We start from the raw sequence: 20,765 nt of genomic DNA, 5'->3' as shown, positions 1-20,765 counted from the left end.
TGAACCTGACCAAACACCTTTACCTGCCACTTGCATTAATTCTTTTGAACATAAACACAATATTTTTTACCTTTCCTCTGGAACTAATGGAGCCCTTGGTATCTCTTTATGAACTTTCAAATCCTACCTTGAATTATAGTTTTATTTATATCTTATTTTCTTCATCATCATCATTATATGGTAGACCTTAGTTGCTGTGACTAATCCTGACAACAAAACTGCTGTTTAGAACATTCATCAAAAGTTAGCTTTTGGGGCAACTAGGTGGCACAGTGGATAAAGCACCGGCCCTGGATTCAGGAGGACCTGAGTTCAAATTTGGCCTCAGACACTTGACATTTATTAGCTGTGTGACCCTGGGCAAGTCACTTAACCCTCATTGTTCCGCAAACAAACAAAAAGTTAGCTTTCAATTATGAACTGATACGTTAGGATAAACAAGCTTGTAAGTATTGATCCATGGATATATTAAAAAGAAATTCTATGTGAGGTAATAGAGTAAAAATCATTTGTTCTGCTACTCGATAAACTTATTAACAGAACAGAGGACCTTATGAGTATTGCTCTTCCATAGAGAAATGGTCAAACCACCTATGTTTAGAGACTAAGTGTTAAGATTCACTTATGGTTAGGTTGATCTGGGAAAAAAAAAGTCAAATCAACCATATAGTATTCTTTATATTTATATTACCTCAAATTCTCTAGACTTTATATAGAAATATCATGTTTTAAAATGATAATAAAAAATAAAGAAATTACTTTGCTTTCATGTTAGTAGTCATAAATAAACCTAGTATTTCTTTGAAAGGATTCAAAGTACTTTTTTTGTACATTCTAAAAGTGGCATAGTTATTCATCCAAAAATGGAAACATAAAAGAAAATTTATATGACTGGGGCCATTCAAGATAAGTTAATGGCTTTATTCTGGAAATTAAGTATTTTGTAGGTCTGACATGTAGTAAGCAAGATAAATGGTAGTCATAAACATGATGATTTCTTCAATGTTACATTAATTCCAAGAAATAAATGTGAATCATAGAAAAAAATGCTTTAAGGAGGTGTGGTATTAATGCTATGCAGCATTTGCATTTAAACTTGGTACAAGTCCTTTTTTTTAACTTTGCTGTAGCATTGGTTTGACCACATTTCTAACCTGAACCTGCTATGTTCTCAAATGGTTAAATGCCTGGTCTACCACATTCATCAGCAAGATGAAGAGCACTCTGGTTACCTGTACACTGAGGACAGCAGGAATCCTGGGTGCGGGAGGGAGTTTGGCAAAGCAGGGGAGGACAAACTTCTGTTTCACACAACACACGCCCACTGTGACATGTACACTGGGTACAAGAGTCAATATTCCATGTTTCACCATCCACAAAGTACTCTCCTCCAGGAGCATGGCAAATGGATGGGCTGCTCAGTTCTGGTTTCTGAACCACAAATTCATCTGAGAAAGCAAACAGAAGATCAAAACAGAAGAGGACATGAGGGAGGAAGTATTTCTATTTACAGGTTGTTCTCAGCAGTTCTTGACGTTCCTGATGCTTTTCAGCTCATGAGTCACTAATCTAGAGAAATTGTTGATAATTTGATAATTCTTTCAACTTCTTTTGATCAAGGAAAAAAAAGAAATTAAAGGCAGTATAATAAACATGCATATTGGTATAAGGAGACAGCAGAAGTTCCTTTCATCATACTAAAAAGAAAAACAGGGTGATTTATGATCCATCTTAGTAATAAGAGAATTAATGCCAGAGATAAGATAACTTCTTCCCCAACCAGTATTACACTGATCACATCGCTTTCTGGAGATTGCAGAGGTGAACTGTGATTAGCAAATCTTACAAAGAAATCAACTTTGGATCTTGTATAAACTTCCCAGAAAAAGTTCAGAGAATTTTGGCTCCAATTTTTTTTTCATCCTGTTCAATGCCCTGTGCACTCCATTAACTTTCTGGGAGTTTAAGTATTTGAAAACTTGGAAATATGTCCTGTAATCAAATTGGGTACACCCAGATAAAGACTGCCTGCCAGCAAACTGAACAGGAATGTTCATGTAGAAACAACAGACGGAAAACTCATATTGAAGACTAGATCTCTGTTCTAAGATACCACTGAGAGGCAAAAATTGAGAGGTTGATGATAACTGCCATCATTCTCCAGCAGAGACAATTTTAGTTTTTTGTCTCTCAAATGAGATGATGATGATAGGGAGGAAATTCAATATTAAGAGCATGTTGAAAGGTACTGAGAGCTGCCCTGGAGTTGCACTGGGGAGCTAAGAAGGAAGGGGACAGCCTGTTCACAGATCATAGTATAAAAACATCAAGAGGGCTGAGAGTATTGGACGTAGTTGGAATATGGTAGAAACACCTTTTGCATGTCATGGTAAATGCAATTCTTGTAACCCTCCACAGTGCAAAGTAAAGATTCTATACAACCAATGACCACCATGATCAATGTAGTTTGGACTTTGTGATTAGGATGGCAAGTCACTAGTGAGAATCACTGCTGAATCCAAGTTAGAAAAACCACACTGGTTATCTTGATTCTAAAGGGCAGGGATAGAGATAGAGACCAGTGAAGGAAAATACTTTGGTCATGTTTAAGGATGACAGAAATTTGATATTGGCTGATATAACTAGCAGTAATGTAATATATAATGTCATGTAATACCTAGTGAATAGCAGATCGACTGTGAAAGGACCCGATATTTCAGTATACAAACAAGAGAAGGGAAGACAATTCGAATGCAAATTGACTCATGTAAACTGAGGTAGGGGTTTGGTGGTGGGAAAGAAAGGGAATGGACAAATTATAATAATGCACTTCATTCTGCCAAGAGAGAAATATTTTTTTTCTAATGAGACCTGTAGAAGAGTTGAAAACAATTCTCTTTGAAAAGAGAATTGCTTTTCTAAGGATTTATGGCTCCCAGACCCTGACACAAAAGGGGAAAGATAGTCAAGTCATATGAATAAATAGCCATGTGTATTTCCAGTTTTCCTTACCTTTCTAATAACCCTTTCCCCTATACAACTTGCTTCAAGGCAAAACAGGAGAGGGACCTGAGAGAGGTGGGATATGAAAGAAAAACAGAAAGAGAAAGGGTAAGAAAAAAGAAGGGAAATCTGAGGAAAAATAGCAGTGGGTGAACCTTTAGTCTAGCATGGCAAAAGTTCAGTAGCAGCTCCTTTATCTTGACAACAGAAAAGGGAACTGACCAGGAATACCCAGGAAGAAAGATAGGTCCCAAAAGCTGACCTCTGAAGGGGCTGGAAGTGAATCATTCTGTTCCCTCCTTAAGTCACTAGTGTTTTAGATGAACAAGTTTGCTTCCTTCAATAAGAATAAACAAGAGAGAAACCATGAAAAGGACTATTTTTAGTGAAATATATACTATAATATGTGTATACATATACATATATAATAGTACATATGATATGTGAAATACACATATCATATATGTTGCAGATTATACACACATATATGTATAAATGTGTGTATGTATGTATATATATTATATATCTCCCCTCAGTGCCTCAGTTTCCTTTTCTATAAAATGATGGTGCTGGGGCAGCTAGATGGCACAGTGGATAGAGCACCGGCCCTGGAGTCAGGAGTACCTGAGTTCAAATCCGGCCTCAGACACTTAACTAGCTGTGTGACCCTGGGCAAGTCACTTAACCCCAATTGCCTCACTAAAAAATAAAATAAAATAAAATGATGGTGCTAATGCAGATGAGTTCTAGTTCTTTCTAGCTGTTTTACCATGGAGACATTCTTTGACTTTTGAGCATGATATTTTACAAAATCATGAAATAGATAACAGATATGCACAAATGTTGAGCTCAAGGTAAGTTAATAAGCATTTATTAAGTGCCTACTATATGCCAGCCTCTGTATTAAGATCCTGGGATACAAAGAAAAGGCACATACACCCTTCCCCATTCCCTGCTCTCAAGGCAGGAGTTTATCATCTAAAAGAGAATGGGGCTAGAGAAACTGTGGTACCTATGATTATAACTTTTTTGGGGGACTGGGCCTATGATTTCATTAGTGGTGAGAAAACCACTTCTATTAATACAGATCAGCAATTGTACAGTACCTTATAATCTTAGAGAGACACCAGGACACTGAAAGGTCAAGTGACTTTAAGCTGATCAGTCACACATGATTATCGTTAACAAGTATAATTCAGACAATGTAATTTTTGAATCTGCTGTTTTTTTTCTTCAGCCTGTATTTGTTCCCATTGTTGTGAATTAACATTCTAGATATTTAATTTCTCTATTTGCAGGAAGAATTCTAAGTATTCAAACAGAGAAGTATTGGAAGGGCAGGGGTTGGTGAATTAACTGGACGTCTTGTAGATTTTTCCTTCCAAAAGATTACATTATAAATAGGCACCTCTAAGTATCCTTTTTCAAGAAATAAAAATAGTACCATTTTCCTGATTAAATTAAATTTTAAGCTCACTCAGTCTTTTTCTTCTTTTTTTTTTAGAGAGAACTTTATTATTCACATATGAGGATTCAAGACCTTGTAAGAACCTGAGGCCGATAGCACTAGCATCCAAACCCTACTGGGGGCAAGAGGGATTAAGCATGAGGATTAAACAGTTGGAAGAGGATATCATTAAGGGAAGAAAGAGTTTGTTATTGTTGCCTGAGTCCATTGGTGGGTCTCTGTGTACACACACACACACACACACACACACACACACACACACACACACACACACACACTCTCTCTCTCTCTCTCTCTCTCTCTCTCTCTCTCTCTCTCTCTCTCCCCCCTCCACCCCCAAATCCCCAGTGCAATGAGACCAGGCTAGTGAGGGCCACAAGAAGGCCCTCACCTACCTCTGTCCCAGGAGCTCTACCCAAGGCTAGGGCTCTTGGTCATCTGGGGGCCAATAGAGAAGTCTTTCCTTGAAAGAGAAGAAACTAAGTATTTAGATGTTATAGACATTTGTCCTAGCAAAACATATGGTTAACATTTAGCAACATAAATGAATTAATCTTTTCTAAAACACAAATCAACCCTTCATCCAAGTGGCTGAAAAGTTTTTTTTTTTATAAGTAGTGTCAGGGGCAGCTAGGTAGCACAGTGGATAAAGCATTGGCCCTGAATTCAGGAGACCTGAGTTCAAATCTGACCTCAGACACTTGACACTTACTAGCTGTGTGACCCTGGGCAAGTCACTTAACCCTCACTGCCCTACCCCTCCCCCCCAAAAGAAAAAAAAAAAGTAGTGTCTATTTTCACCTCAGCATACATCCTTCCTATTTAGGAGACAGGCAATGAATATGTGGGAGATATCCATAGTTTCAGATCATTGAGAGAACAAAAACTGGTGAAAATATTTAGCTCATGGTATGTGACAAACTACAGAAATTCTTTGCTGAAGCTTGATAACTTTTTCTTTGTTTTGTCAGGTAATAATTTTTTTTTTTTGGCTTTTGCCTTCGCCTGAACTCTCTAATCTGCTCTCATAGATACCACCAACTCTCTCATGCTGAATAAACTTACTGGGTCTGTGGACATCCCTCTTTATTTGGACCCTTCTCTTGTACCTCCCTAATTGACCTATCATCTTGCTTCTGGCTTAGTACTGGTTCTGTGGCTCTGCTTATTTCCCACCAGGCTTCAAACTATATCATGAAGGTCTTAAAGCAACATATTCTTGGGGCTGGAAGGGATTTTTGAGGCCATTAAGTCTAAACTCCTTATTCCACAGGTGAGGAAATTAGGTCCAGAAAGGTAAGTGATTTGCCCAAGGTCACAAAGGTAGTAAATAGCTTTGTTTCTCTATTAAAATATGAGATTCTTAAAGGTGCGGACTGCCTGCTTTTTTTTTTTTTTTTGGTATTTGTATCTCTAGCATTTAGCATAGTACCTAGAATGAAGTAAGCACTTAATAAAAGTCTTCCTTCTACCTCCCTCCCTTCCTCCGCTCCTTCCTTCTTTCCTTCATTCCTTCTGCTTCCAAATCCAGTACTTTGCATTGTACTATACAGTCTCCTGTTGAACCATACTGCTAACCTCCTCCCCAATCCTTGCATCTACATATGTACAGGGGGTACATGACAAACAACACTTTTCATAGTGTTGGGTATGATCTCTGTATTTAGCTAACCATTTAATTTTTATGCTTGCATTTATTGTGGCTATTACTGAAAAAATAAAAACGAAAAAAAAACCACCTTACATACCCTTTAGTATAGGTTAAGCTTCTTGTCAGCAAGAATTATTACCATTTTTGGCTCTGTATCCCTCAAAGGTATGATAGTACTTGGCACTTAGGTGGTGCTTACTAAATAGAATCTAATCTATTTTTTTTTTATGAGCCAGATTTGTTGTTGTTGTTGCTGTTGTTGTTTTTTTTCAGGGCAATGAGGGTTAAGAGACTTGCCCAGAGTCACATAGCTACTAAGTATGAAGTGTCTGAGGCCAGATTAGATCTCAGGTCCTCCTGAATCCAGGGTCAGTGCTTTATTCACTGCACCACCTAGCTGCCCTCCATTATTTACTTACATACAACATAGAAACCAGGTTTACCTGAACATGATGGGCAGCACTGTCCTGGTCGGATGGTAGGATTACTGCAGGCGGGTACAGGACAGGTAATCAGGGCACACATTTCCCGTCCATTATGACAATAGCATTCCCGGCATCCATCATGCCAGCTTTCCTCATTTTTATGATGCCGTCCATCCATAGATAGGCAAGTACCTGTCTGCACTGGTGGCCCAATGGATGCTGAAGGTGTAGCCTCTGTAAAAGATAGTGAGAAAGCAGCTGCATATAAAAGCAGTTCCTTAAAAGGAAAAACAGAGTGTGTGTATGTGTGTGTGTGTGTGTGGGTGGGTGTGTTTCATGTATACTTGTATATGCATACATGGAATTTCGGATACAGGTCACTTGTGTAATGTATTGTTGTTCAATCATTTTAGTCATGTCCAACTCTTTGTGACCTCATTTAGGGTTTTCTTTGCAGACATATGGGGTGGTTTGCCATTTTCTTCTCTAGCTCATTTTACATAAGAGGAAACTGAGGCAAATGGGGTTAAGTGACTTGCCATGGGTAACACACTAGTAAATGATTGAGGCCAGATTTGAACTCAGGGAGATAAGTCTTCCTTACTCCAGGCCCAGTGCTCTATCTACTACACCACCCAGCTGCCCCTGTAATTTATTAACTTTGCTATAATCTATTAATTTTTTATATTAAAAAGGTTGAGCCATCCTTTTTTCTCTTCCACTCAAAATCAAATGTACTTATTTCCATAAGCTCAAATTTGGGGAGCTTAATTTTTTTTTAAAGGAATCTATTTGATGAATTAGCTAGTCATTTAAAATGGATTTCCCTGGGATGCAACAAAACTGATTTCTCTGGGTAAGTGAAGGAATAGGGTATAAGCTTTACTTCATTTATTGTAGAAGTTTTAAACTTGGGGCCACTGAACTTGATTTTTTAATATTTTGATATGTGAATTTCACCATAATTGGTTTCTTTTGCAATCTTATGTATTTGTTTTTTTTAAAGCATATATACATGTTATTCTAAAAAGGAGTCCATGGGCTTTACCAGAATGCCAAAGTCATTCATGATATAGAAAATCTTAAGAACTACTGATATGTAGAAAGAAAAAAAAATCAGGAGAGGAAGCTTGAGGACAAAGGAATATCAGATAGCAGACACTTTTGGTTTTTCTGCATGTGTACATTCAGTGAAAGACTATTTTCATGATAAGTTCACCTTTGTAGATTATGCACCCTCGAAGAGCTATCAAAGGAACATCCTGAAGCTTATCAACCATAGTGGGGTTGCCTAACATCTCACTGTCATATGACTCACTCCACTATGACATTTGCTGCTATGCCTGGTTTCAACTCCATGGAAAAAGATGGCCCCACTTTGGGTACCATGGGATGCTCTGTCCCTTCTGTCCCCTGCTTGCCTGCCTCCTTTTGTGTGCTGTCTCCCCTCATTAGACTGTAAGCTTCTTGAGGACAGAAACTTTCTTTTTATTAGTTGTATCCCCAGTGCTTAGCACAGTGTCTGGCACATAGTAGAGGTTTAATAAATATTTATTAGAAATTGGAAATATGAAGATGACCCAGAGTTTCTAAAGGCTACTGCAGTAGAACATAAGATCTGGCAAGATCTGACCTGCAAAGATTTTGAGTAATGGCCTAGGGATAGAATGTGTGCCTATAACTTAAGAACCAGCACCAGTAAAATTCAGAGAAGTTAATCACCAGAAGGCTGGTCATCAGCTGATGGATATTTACTTTTGGCCAAAACAACTCAGGAAAACATTTCTTAAGGTGCAGAGGGATTTGTATTTGTGATGGGAATACCCATCTTGGTGAAATCAAATATCTTTTGCTGAGTAGAAGTGTAGGCACAGGGGATATAAGCAGGCAATGGCCTGTTACCAGTGACAACTTGAGTGCAAGAAGTAGCATAAAAGAAGTTGTAGAGGATCTATGTATGATCATTAAAGGAAATGGTGTGGTTATATAGAAAGAATGAGAAACAAACAAATGGACAACTCAAATGATACACTGGTATTTCAAAAATACTCAAGAAAACAAAACCAAAAAAATCAAAGGAAAAGAATTCGTAGGGACTACATGAAGTATTTATGGGAAAACAAGAACTGGACATAAGAAGAAGGAATGTAAGAGTCATAATTTATGTTGGTGGGGAGTGTAAACACACTGATGAAAATGCAAATATTTGAAAATATAAAAATTAAATAGGTTAATGATTAAATAGAATTCCCCATGGTGATGAAGGGGAATATGTCTCAAACTACAATTTTTCAGTGGAGTTGAAAGTGAGAAACTAAGAAAGTGACTATGCTGGTAAATGTGCTCGTTAATTAAGTACTATTTTAAATTCTTTCCTAAGCCTATATTACATTAAGAAGACAGTAAAAGAATACATAAAGGTTTCTCCTTTAGAAAGTGATTGTTAAACTTCAGTGGAAGAAACATTCACTTAACATATCATTAATAATACAACACATTTCCTCTTTTGTCTTTCTTTAAGGAAAAAAAAACAGATTCCCTGGTTGCTTTGAAAACAATGGGAATGTGCTCAGACTTACCTCGGCACTTACAGATAAGACAACCATGGCTGTCCACCTGGAAACCCACTGGACAAACTTTACTGCATGGGTGTTCAGGACATTTCTTACAACGGCAGATATCACAGCCATGTTTATTCTTCCTAGATAATTAAAATTTTGTCAAAGGTCAAAAAATTATATAAAACTCCTAAAAGGATGATCAAATGCTCAAATCAAGGTCACAAAAGTGAAACTACTATTGCTCTACAAGTATTCTGAGGGCATAGGTCATTAGAACTCATGCCTGTGTCCTGCAAACAAATGAACAAAACAGGGCAAATCCTATGCCTATGCTTCTTGGAGAATCCTTTTAATTAGGAGAACTATATCCACAATTTAAAACTGATTGGTAAACAATTGTATAAACAGGATGGATCATTAAGGACCTTCCTCATTGCCACTTCTGAGAACACTAGAAGTCAAGAGCTTGCTTTTGTTATATTAATTAAAGTATCACACATACCCCACCTAGTCTGACGGAAATTCAAGAAATTAGCCAAAATTTTAAAACCAGCAACAAAACCTGCCATGAATATTAGTGGAAAATGGAAATATTAAATATGATAAAAGCTCACATTCATAAAGCTCTTTATGATAATTTGCCAAGTCCTGTCTTAACAAATAGTCTGTGGGGTAGTTAGTACAGTTAGTCTGTGAGGTAATTAGTGTAGTTATTATTATCTCCATTTTATAAATGAAACTAAGGATAACAAATAAATGCCTTAGCTCATTTAACTAGTAAAAATCAGTGCCAAAACTTGAACCTAGGTCCTCCTGATTCTAAAGTCTAATGCTCTTTCCTCTATTCCATGATGTCTCTGGGAATGCATTTTCTGGGACAGTATCCAGGTACACAGAACATGTTCAATAAATGGTAACTTCACTTATGACTTCTTATGCTTTTTTCTTTTCTTCTTTAATTATCAGATTCCCACATGAAACAAAAACTTATGGCAATCAGTTATGAAAGAATATTATTTTGTTTATTCAGGTCTTCCTAATTACAAAAAGAGCACTCTTATCAACTGTAGCACCTAGCTTACCTACAAGACTGGAATAGAAAGTATACATAACACCATTCTGAGTACTTACAATTATATATTTAAGGAAAAAAGTCTATAATCCTTATGTTGAAAACCCTATTTCCTATAACATGAAAGAGGAGAATGGCATTGCTTCCTTGAAAAATTAACTGAAATCCCCTCCCCTCTCCTAACCCATGTCATATTCATAGGAGGACTTCTGGTACATTCTTCACGTAAGCATCACTGCCACATAACTGACAATGGTTGGACAAGAGGGGTGTCCCTGTAACATAAACGAACATGGAAAAGTTTCTTTATCCATCATGCCAGATGAAGTAGCTGGACTTGGGTCAGGAAAATCTGTGTTTGAATCCTGTTTCTGTCACTAACTATATAATGGTGAAGTCATTTAGCTTCTCTGAGAATCAACTTCCTCACCTGGAAAATGGAGATAATAGTAAGAGTGGTACCTATTTCAAAGGGTGTTGTGGGGTTAATAAGATAACTGATGTAAAAGTGCCTTGTAGAACTAAAAGGGCTATATAAATATCAGATATGATTGCCATAGCAGCCACAATAATGAATGCATAAATCCAACTATTCCTCTTCTCTATCTCCTCTTAGCCAAATTGTTAGAAGACAACTTGAGGAAAATATACTACTCTTCTTATTATAAACAGAGATAAATTCTTCTAAGAGAACTTAGAGGTGGAAATGGGAAGGCTGACTTGTTATTGAGAATGCGTTAAAAAAAACCCTCTGTTTGTTTTCATTGGCCAATCTCAAGGGCCTTCAAAATGCTGAGTTCTGTGTTCATACATCCAAGGAGTATTTACTGAATGTTTATTGTCCTGGGAATCCTAGAGATACAAGGGGCATTTATGACTGATCTAATTTTCAGTCCCTAGATCTAAGTTCTACCCTGAGCTTTAGAAGGATGTGCACACAAAGTATATATTTAACCCTATGCCATATATAGCAATGGGGGGACCATCTCTTGATATGACTATAAAAAGGGACACAAAAAAACCCTAAACAGTGTTTCTTCTTAATGATCTCTTGTTAAGATGTGGGTTGTTCTGCAAAGAGATAAGATAACTATCCAAGAGGCAGCTAGGTAGCACAGTGGATAGAGGACTGGCCCTGGAGTCAGGAGGACCTGAGTTCAAATCCATCTTCAGACACTTAATACTTACTATCTGTGTGACCCTGGGCAAGTCACTTAATCTCAATTGCCTCACCAAAAAAAAAAAAAAAAAAAACCACCCACAAAAACAAAAACAACAACAACAACAACAAAACCTCAACCTATCCAAGGCTAGCTGGCTAGGCCTGGGACTGTTTAGGAAGCAGCATTACCAGAGCCTTCTTGTGCAATGGCTGTGCTGTTGCTATTATGATTTTTTTACTGTAACCTGTACAGGGTCCTAGGTAAGAAACTTCTACCAACACAGATTAGCATCTTATCTGCAATTTATAAGCCTTGGAGAATTTCTCAGGTTTCTGAGACGTTTAGCAACTTGACTAAGATTATCCTGTAGATATGTTGCAGAAGCAGAACTTGAACCCAGGTCCTTCTGATTGCAAAGTTGGCTCTCTACATATTATATCACTCAGAGGATGCTTAAATAACGTTTTTGTGATAAACTCTAGAAATCTGAGATATATGCAATGTTTTTTTCTATGTACATATTTTATTTTGAGAAATTTTCTTTTTCTTTTTTTTTTGAAGGCAAGTGGGGTTAAGTAACTAACTCACAGTTTATACTGCTAGTAAATATCTGATGCTGGATTTGAACTCAGATCCTTTTGATTTAAGGGCTGGTGCTCTATCCACTGTTCCACATAGCTGTACCAATCCCCCCTTTTTTGGGACTAGTTCTTCCTACCTAGCCCAGGCTGGAAGTACAGCACTCATAGGTTTAAACCCTATATAAGACTGGCATGAAACCTGCTTTGTTTCTGATATGGGCCATTTTACCTCTCCTTGGGCAGCCTGGTGGCTCCAATTCCGGGGGCTTTCCATATTGGTACCAGACTTGGTGGAGACACTCAATCAGCTTATTAGCCCACTGCAGTTTGGAACTCCTGAGCTCAGGAGATCCATGAGCCTCAGCCCCTCTAGTATTAAGGATTTACAGGTATGCATCACTATACTTGTTTGTATGGCTGGTGTCTAAAATGTAATTTATTAAATTAGAATCAAAGAATATTAGAGCTAGAAGGGGCCTAAAATGTCATTTAAACTTATCCCTCATTCAATTGGTAAGGAAATAAGGTTGTGATAGGAAGGAATTTGCCCAAGACATTATAGTTAGCTAGTTAGTGTCAGAATTAGAATTTGAACACAAGTCCAATCTCTCTACTTGATTCTTTTCCCGTTTTACTGTGTTGTTCTTCCTATGTGAATACATGAAGGATCTGTGAGTTCACTGGTGTGGGGGAAATCTCTGATGAAATAACTCCTTCGAATAATGGAGATAGGAATTTGTCTATGACTTAACATGCAAGTTCTAGGGAGTTGCCTGAAGAGCACAGAGGTTAAATGACTTGCCTAGGGACATAACATTAGTGTGTGTCAGAGCCAGAATTTGAACCCAGACCTTCCTGACTCTATTCTAACACTATATCACACTCAGGAAGCAGTGTGCTATAAAAGAAAGAATGTTGGATTGGGAAGCAAGAAAATCTAGGTTTAAATCCTGAGTGACCAAAAAAATGAGGGTATTGGACTCAATGAAATATCCATTTATAATATGTTAACGCACTTTGGTATAAAATAATCATTATAATTATCCAATATTGAATTAAAATGACCTTTTCATTTTCCCTAAATAAGAATTCTTAGAGGCAGACTAGAGAAGATCTCCGGAGATATGAAAGGTGGTCAAAGATAAGGGGAAGAGGCCCTTGAATTTATTATCAGCTCTGAGCTAAAAATATAAATGACAATTAGAAAGATTGAGGAAGATGGGAAAAGGGAGAAAAGCAAAGCAAATAACATTACAGCAAAATTAGGAAGGACTTAATAAAATACTATCTTTTTGTCAAAGAGCACTAGTTAGCTGGTGGGATAATCAAAGAAACAAATAGCAAACTTCTGATAACTTTTTCCCCTCCAAAGGTTTAGAATCTTATGGTATGCAACTCAATATGAGGTAAATTAAAGTACTGCTATTTCTTTCAATCAGATTCTTTACATTACTTGTAATGCCAAGAAAATAAATTGTGATTTCCTCACTGGAACTAAGATAAAGATTCTCAGTACTAAGGTCAGGGAAGATAGGACTTAGCTATATAAATGACTGTCAAGCCATCTTAAGGAAAGATTAAACTACCATAACATGCATGATGAAGATGATAAACACTTGTGATAAGCCTAACTAAACTGGAATTTCAAAATAGGTGCTTAAAAATGCTTTTTGAATTGACTTGTAATAAGGAAATTCTTGAACTCTATTAATGGAGGTTTATGAGAGGTATTTAAAATATTTCAGAAAGAGCCATAGATTTGGTGCCAGAGAAAAATGATTCACATTTTTTGGCTCTGCCACTTACTGCCTTTATGGCCTTCAGGGATGTCATTTGACCTTTCTAGGTCTCAGTTTCTACATCTGTAAAATATGGTGGACCTATAAGATCCCTTCCCACTCTAAATCCTGATATGTATTATGTTATATAGGAACCTTAAGCTATTAGATAATCCCAAGGCATGGATCCTAAAGTCTGTGTTATTAATAAGACTCAGAAATGTATCCAGTGTGACGGGTAAAACTAAGTGTGTGTGGTCACCTTACCTGTCCCCAGTGTGGGGAAAGCTAGCTAGGGTTTACTTATAAATTAGAAGCAAAAGAAAAAAATAAAGAAAATGTAGCTAATTATATTAGATAGCTGAACTATTTGGGAATTATAATCTTAAATTAAAAAAAAAAACCTGTTAAAATAGTATTTTAAAAAATGAACACCATTAGTTTTCTCCATAACCATATATGAAATAACTAAAGTCAATAAGATCTGAGAGTTTGATAGATTTACAGGTAATAATAATTAGTCTTTCTGAACTGAAATACGTACAGGTATCCAAATGGACAATACTTGTCACATATTACAGGCTTGCATTTCTTAGGCCGAGGGCGGCATTGACATATCTCACAGTTCTGGGCATCAGTTTGGAAACCAAAGGGACAATCCAAGGTGCAACCTCGTATGAGGCTGGTACACAGCTCCTCCCCTGTGAAGAACACATGAAGAGCACAGTTTTCTATAGATGATGGTGATAGATGTTAGAACAAATTGAAATGTCTACCAAATACCTTCTAAAATTCCAAGAATTAAAATTTCCATGAAATGATATGAAATTACTTGACCCTATGTATTTTAAATATCTTAGTACAGGTATCAGCATTATACAATAAAGGTTGGAAAAAGTCCAGATTATGCCATCTTATACTCATGACTCACTACTATAGTATTTATTTACAAGGCAAAGTCCAAATTTTAGTCTGAGACAAATCCATTTTTTATCTTTTTTTTATAAAAGATAATTTCCTCCCTACCCCCAACCCTTTCGGAAGTACACTTGGATCTGGTACTCAGAGAGTAGGCAGACAAATGTTACTTAAGATAAAAGGTTTCCACATAAATTTTCTTTCTTTGAAACAAACAACTTTTTCTTCATTAAAAAAAAAATCTGGCCATTGCGGAATTCTGAGAGTTATCTGTAATGCAATCAGATTAGATGAGAGATTGTTAGACCAGTATCAGTGACCTTTGAGAGACTATAGAAACAGAAGAAACTCCATGGGACCAAGAAAAAAAAAGGGGGGAAGAGTAGGCCAATGAACTTGACTTTAATTCCTGAAGGGCTACTGGGCTACTTAGTGAATGGTTAGAAAAGGAAGTCTTGACCTTCCAAGGTTCAGCATGGCTTCATTAAGAACAGGTCATTTTGTACTAAGCTTATTTTCTTTCAAAGAGACTTGCTAAGCTATTGTCAGGGGAATATCATAGTTATAATTTTAGCAGTAATCCAAATCAGTGATTTGGAAGTGATTGTATGGTTGAACCAAAAAAGTCGCCATTAATGACCCAATGTCGACTTGAAAGGTCTTGAGTTCAGTGCTTGAAAGATTTGTACTTGGCCTTTTACTATTTTTAAAAAAATCAGTCATTAGGATAAAGGTATAAATGGCATGCTTAACAAATATGCAGATGACACAAAGCTGAAAGGGACATCTAACATAATGATAATCAGGATTAAAAAAGATCATGACAGGCTAGAACACAGAGTTGAAACTAATGAGATGAAATTTATATGGATAAATGTAAGTCTAGCCCTTGGTTCAAAGAATCAATTTCAGAAGTACAAATTAGGGGAGGTGTGGATTGCATCTATAGCACTGTGTTCTGGAGTCCTATTTATTTTGTATATATTTATGTGTATTTTCTTCTGAAAAAGCACAAGTTTCCTTGAGGGCAAGGATTCTTCCATTTTTTTCCTTTATATAACCAGTGTCTGCCTTATATAGTCAGTGCTTAATAAATGGCTATTGATTGATTGGTTGATTTTGGACAACATATTTCAGAAAAATACTGATAAGCTAAATGGTGATAAAGCACCTGAAACCATTCCATATGAGGACTAACTGAAGGAACTTGGGATGTTTTAATGTGAAGAAGAGAATATTTTCAAGGATATGTTATCTTCTAATATGTGAAGGGCTCCTACAAGGATGAGGAAAAAACCTTTATCTCTTTGGCCCAAGAAGGCAAAACTAAGAATGATGTGTGGAAGATGCAAAGAGGCAAATTTAGGCTTAATGTAAGGGGAAACTTACTAACACTTAGAACTAACCAAAAAATACAGTAGAGATGGTGGGTTTCCCCTACTTAGAAGTTTTTAAGTCAGGATGGGATGACCATTTTGGAGCATACTATAGACAGAGTTCTTGTTCTGGTATGGACTGAATGACATGGAACCACCTATTTATTGATCAATAATTTAATCACCAATTTAAAAAATTACATGTTCTACAAGAAATGTTAATTTGGAGATTTTTGGCATAATCTCTACTAGTATTGATACTATTTGCCATGATAGCATTTGGTAAGTGCCTTCAGCCTACACATATGTGTTTATATGCTTTCTGTCTATGCTCTCAAAAAAGTACAGCTGATCAAAAAGTCACCTCTACCTAGGGCCAAGACATTCATGTAAAACATGAAAAAATTAATAGATTTCAGGGAGGAAGTTGCAGTAGTCACAATGAAAGATGAGTCTTCATTAAACCTGAACACTGTTTATACTAAAAGAAAAATGGAATGCGCTGCTTTAGTATGCTGTGCTTGGCTTGTGGGCATACAAAGTGTGTGTACAGTAGTCTTACAATTCCTTACACTAGTTTTAAAAAATCACTATTTGACCTTAATTTGAAGGGGCCAAAATGGATGGTCATTTTCTTATGAAGGTTTTAGATGCTATATTTTACCAATATAAGCTTTTAGTAGTTGAATAGTGAGTTCCTCCTCCCTCCACCTAGAAAAAAGGAAAATGGAAGAGTGCTGGTACATACATATATATACATATATGTGTGTTTATATGTCTATATGCATATGAAATATATATTATAATAGTACAATTTTCTTTTTCACCCAGCAAAAGCCTTTTGCCACATATATTTAGAATAACCACAGGCCCATGTAATTTCTGTGCAGCAACTGATTGCTAATTTACATATCTGAATGCAAAATTTCAGACAGCTCATTTTAAAATTTGTAATTATAAAATCTGAAAGGTCACAGTTCTTCCACTCTTCCTTATGGGAATGATGAAGAAAAATGTAAAACTTCAAAATAAACTCCCTTTCTTTCCAGCTCAGATTATGATGATTTAAATAGGAGTGGAAAAGGGGAAGATGTGAATTAATGTAGATGCTCTGCTAAATAAGTATCCAATTGAATTACCTTGCAAGGAAAATGAACTGAAAATACTCAAGCCTTTTGGGAGATCCGAGCAGATCTTCAACCAAGAGATAAAAATCAGAATCTCTAGGAATTAAGTTCCTAAAACAATTTCTTACTTTGAGCAGGCCTAACACAATATCTCTGGTCCAAAAAGCAACAAGAATAATATACATCAGTAATAATAATAATAATAATAATAATAATAATAATAAAACTGGCAGCTAGGTGCTTCAGTGGATAAAGTGCTGCATCTGGGGTCAGAAAATCTCAATTCAAATCCATTCCCATATACTCCACAGCTTTGTGACCTCTGTCTAAGTTTTTTAATATTAAAAAAAAAGAGGATAATAATAACACCTGTCTCCCAGGGTTAGTGGAAGGACAAGAGATATCTATAAAATGCTTTACAAAATAGAAGGCATTATATAATAAAATTATTGTTTTGGGGCATAGTCATCATCCTGGACAAAAAGGTGGCCTATTGCCACTTGGGCTTAGTCTCACTGACAAAGGCTGATTATTAATTAGGGGCTCACAGAGTTGTGAGAAAAGTACTTTGTCATCTATAAAATGTCATATAGTTGTAAATGTGACCACAGACTGTGTGCACAGCAGGGAAGAGAACACAAGCTGAAGGATGATTTTAGTGTGAAAAGGGAGTAAAATTCAAGGGAACTTAAATAGTTAGGAATAGTGGTCTGCCTTTAACCTTCCCTGACAGTTTACGTTACCTGTTCTTCATGACCTGGATCTTTCTCAGTTTTTTTTCCAATCATCCATCTCCCTCACTGTGCAAGAATAATCTGTTTCTAGGATACTACTAGACTAGCTGAATATTTCAATATTCAGCTTTTACCACACCCATCTTTTACCACACAGAGAAAATTCTCACTTGATTAGTTACATGACACAGACAAGCAGGTAGTCCATATTCCAAGTACTTGACATGGAATTTCTATCAAAGGGAAGCAAAAAGTTTTAGCAAATTGAACAGACGGATGGAAAAAAAAAACTAGCATATTTTAAAATAGGTCAAAGAAGACTAGGGGAGGGGCATTTCAAAGCTTAGAAAGTTTAAGAGTACCTTAGGAGAAATATGTTTAAAGGAAGGTTCATAATATTTCAGAATAATTACATTAGTGGTCTCTTAAAGCAGTTTTCAATTTTACTAAGATCAGTATAAGAAAAGGAAAAGGCACAAAGCTATGAAAGCATCATGTAGGGTATTAGTCCAAAAGAGATGGTCACTTCCCTTTCTTCTAGAGATAAGACATTAACTTTCTTTAAAAGTGTGTCTTCATTTATTTCTTGCCTTCCTGTGATTTCATTTTAAGAAGGTACTAATGAAATATCATGGGGCAGCTGGCATGATGGTACTAACTGGTATGTGGGACAAGGGTTATAATGGGGTAGAAGCAAAATGATACATTTGAGTAGCATTGTCTAGTTATGTGAGTAGATCCCATTTTTATGAGAAGTGATGACAATACTGACCTTTTTCACCTCTCATTTTAACAAGTCTCAGGTAACTCCTATACCAAAGCATAGTTTTGCCAAGTTGAAACTCATTATTTGCTTCTGAAGGAGGTAATTCCAGTTGCTAGCAGCAACAGATATTCTGGTTGGAAAAGGCAATATAAATTCTCTTTATTGTTTCCTTTACTCCTATTCTCCAATGACTTCAGTTCTGTTATGGATCACCTCGACATAGCTAGGTGGTGCAGTAAATAGAGCACTGGACCGGGATCAGGAGGACCTGACTTCAAATCCTACCTCAGACACTTACTAGTGTGACTCTGGGCAAGTGACTTAAATTCTCTTGGCCTCAGTTTCATCATCTGTAAAATGAGAGAGTGGACTCAATTGCTTCCAACTCTAACTTGATCATTATGAGATATGTTCTTGAACATGTCATCCTTGTGTCTTTTCTCTTGGATTCTCTGGCTCTCAGAAAGCCAGCATTGCATTCGAATTCTCTGAAAGATACAGGGTTCTCTTTTTAACTATCTTACAAGAATGCTATTTGTTATAGGTAAAAAAAACCCCAAATAACCAGGACTACAAGTATGTTCAGACAAAAACCTATTTTTGTCATGTACTTTCTGCATACTTTTAAAGTACATGTTTCTACAAGGGTTAGATTTCAACCATTAGGACTGGCTATCATGTGCCAGAAGCACTCATCGTTGCATGTCTTTAATTATGTTGTTGAGTTCTTTACCTTCTCCTGTTAGGGTGAGTAGTGTTTACCTCTTTCTCCTTGTTGACTCTAAGTGTGGGGGAAAAGGTAATTTTTTTCATTTCTGTGAAAATGGCCAGTCCATGTTCCTTAGGAGTGAGAGAACCTGAGGCTCATTGCTAATTTAGGCAGCTGTACCTAGAATGCATTTTTGAATGCACCCCTGATTTAATGCACCATCAGCAACTCTACCATTGAAGAGAAGGGCATGAATAATGGCAAAATATAGTTCCTGGCACCATTCCAAATAACTGGAACAGTGAAAGCTCAATCTCTTCTAGAGATAGAGACATTTACTCCCTTAAAGAGTATGTCTAAATTTCTTACCATCTCATGATACCATTTTGGGGAATGATAACTGTGAGTAAACTTCAGTGTACAGATGTTAACATGATTTAAGAAATATGTAGAAAGGACAAAGGAAGGACAATCAAGTCAAAGCATGCACCTGATGTTACTGATTCCAAAAGTTCAACAATACCTGTGTGGTGGGGTTGATTTAGTATTTACTATTTTTTAAAATCATGAGTGAAATTGGAACTCAAAATTTTGAGTAAACAAATTATTATGTACTAAAAGACAAGCCTAATCTCTAAAGTCTTTCATTACAAAAGGGCTTCTGCGATTGACTAACAGCTGAAAGTGGAAGCTTAAATGACAAATTCAGTAACACTGATGAAAATTCATATTTATGCAGGAACGTAGCACTCAATGGTTTGCAGTGGATGGAAATTAGACTTGATGTCAGGAGAAATACCCTAATGATTAGAGGCATCTAAACATATGGGAAGTGATAGGTCTTGCCTTACTCAATATTTTCAACTAGTGGATGGCTGACCAATTATTGCATATGCTGTAATTAGGGATTCTATTTTGTGTATGGGTTATATAAGATATCTCCTCAGGGGCTTATCAACTCTAAAATTAGTTGAAAGTAATCAGTTGTTTTCAATCATCTCAGGGGGAGAGTTGGAGCAAGAATAAATTAAGAAATATATTCTTGGACATCAAGAGCTTCCCTTCTAAGATGGCAGTGGACGAAAGAAAGAAATTTTGAGAATAAGATCTGTTAGATGGTAGGGCACAAAGTATCAGGAGGAAAAAGGCAGGGCAACAGGGAACTGCTTTTGCTGAGGCCAGTGGGAAGAACAGAAGAACTCATGCAGGTTTTGAAACAAAGGAGGAAGGATTTTCTAGGGATTAAATACTATGTGGTTTCCATTGTGTTTTTGGTAGTCAGACTGAACCTGCCTAACTACAGAAACTTAGCAATTTTAGAACTGAGGTGCTGGCAGTGTTTTCTTATCTGACTGCCCCTTACAGAACTTCACAATTGTTACTTGTGTGTGTTTTCTAACATTGCTTGCAAGTTCCTAGTGGCATCTTCTATG

The 20,765-nt window shown here is 36.6% G+C and overlaps 1 protein-coding gene across 1 annotated transcript in view; it reads right to left on the bottom strand.

The window, feature by feature from the left end:
- The window catches only part of CRIM1 (cysteine rich transmembrane BMP regulator 1), a 258,248-nt gene that overhangs the window by 37,063 nt on the left and 200,420 nt on the right, over positions 1-20,765 (bottom strand). The window contains 4 exon segments of the mRNA XM_043988449.1: positions 1,233-1,448; positions 6,566-6,781; positions 9,127-9,248; positions 14,247-14,403. Coding sequence (XP_043844384.1) covers positions 1,233-1,448; positions 6,566-6,781; positions 9,127-9,248; positions 14,247-14,403 — 711 coding nt within the window.

The sequence above is a fragment of the Dromiciops gliroides genome, chromosome 2 (genome assembly GCF_019393635.1).
Source record: "Dromiciops gliroides isolate mDroGli1 chromosome 2, mDroGli1.pri, whole genome shotgun sequence".
NCBI classification, from domain to species: Eukaryota; Metazoa; Chordata; class Mammalia; order Microbiotheria; family Microbiotheriidae; genus Dromiciops; species Dromiciops gliroides.
Note: the sequence above shows the minus strand (reverse complement) of the source record. Positions and strands in the feature narration are given on the sequence as shown.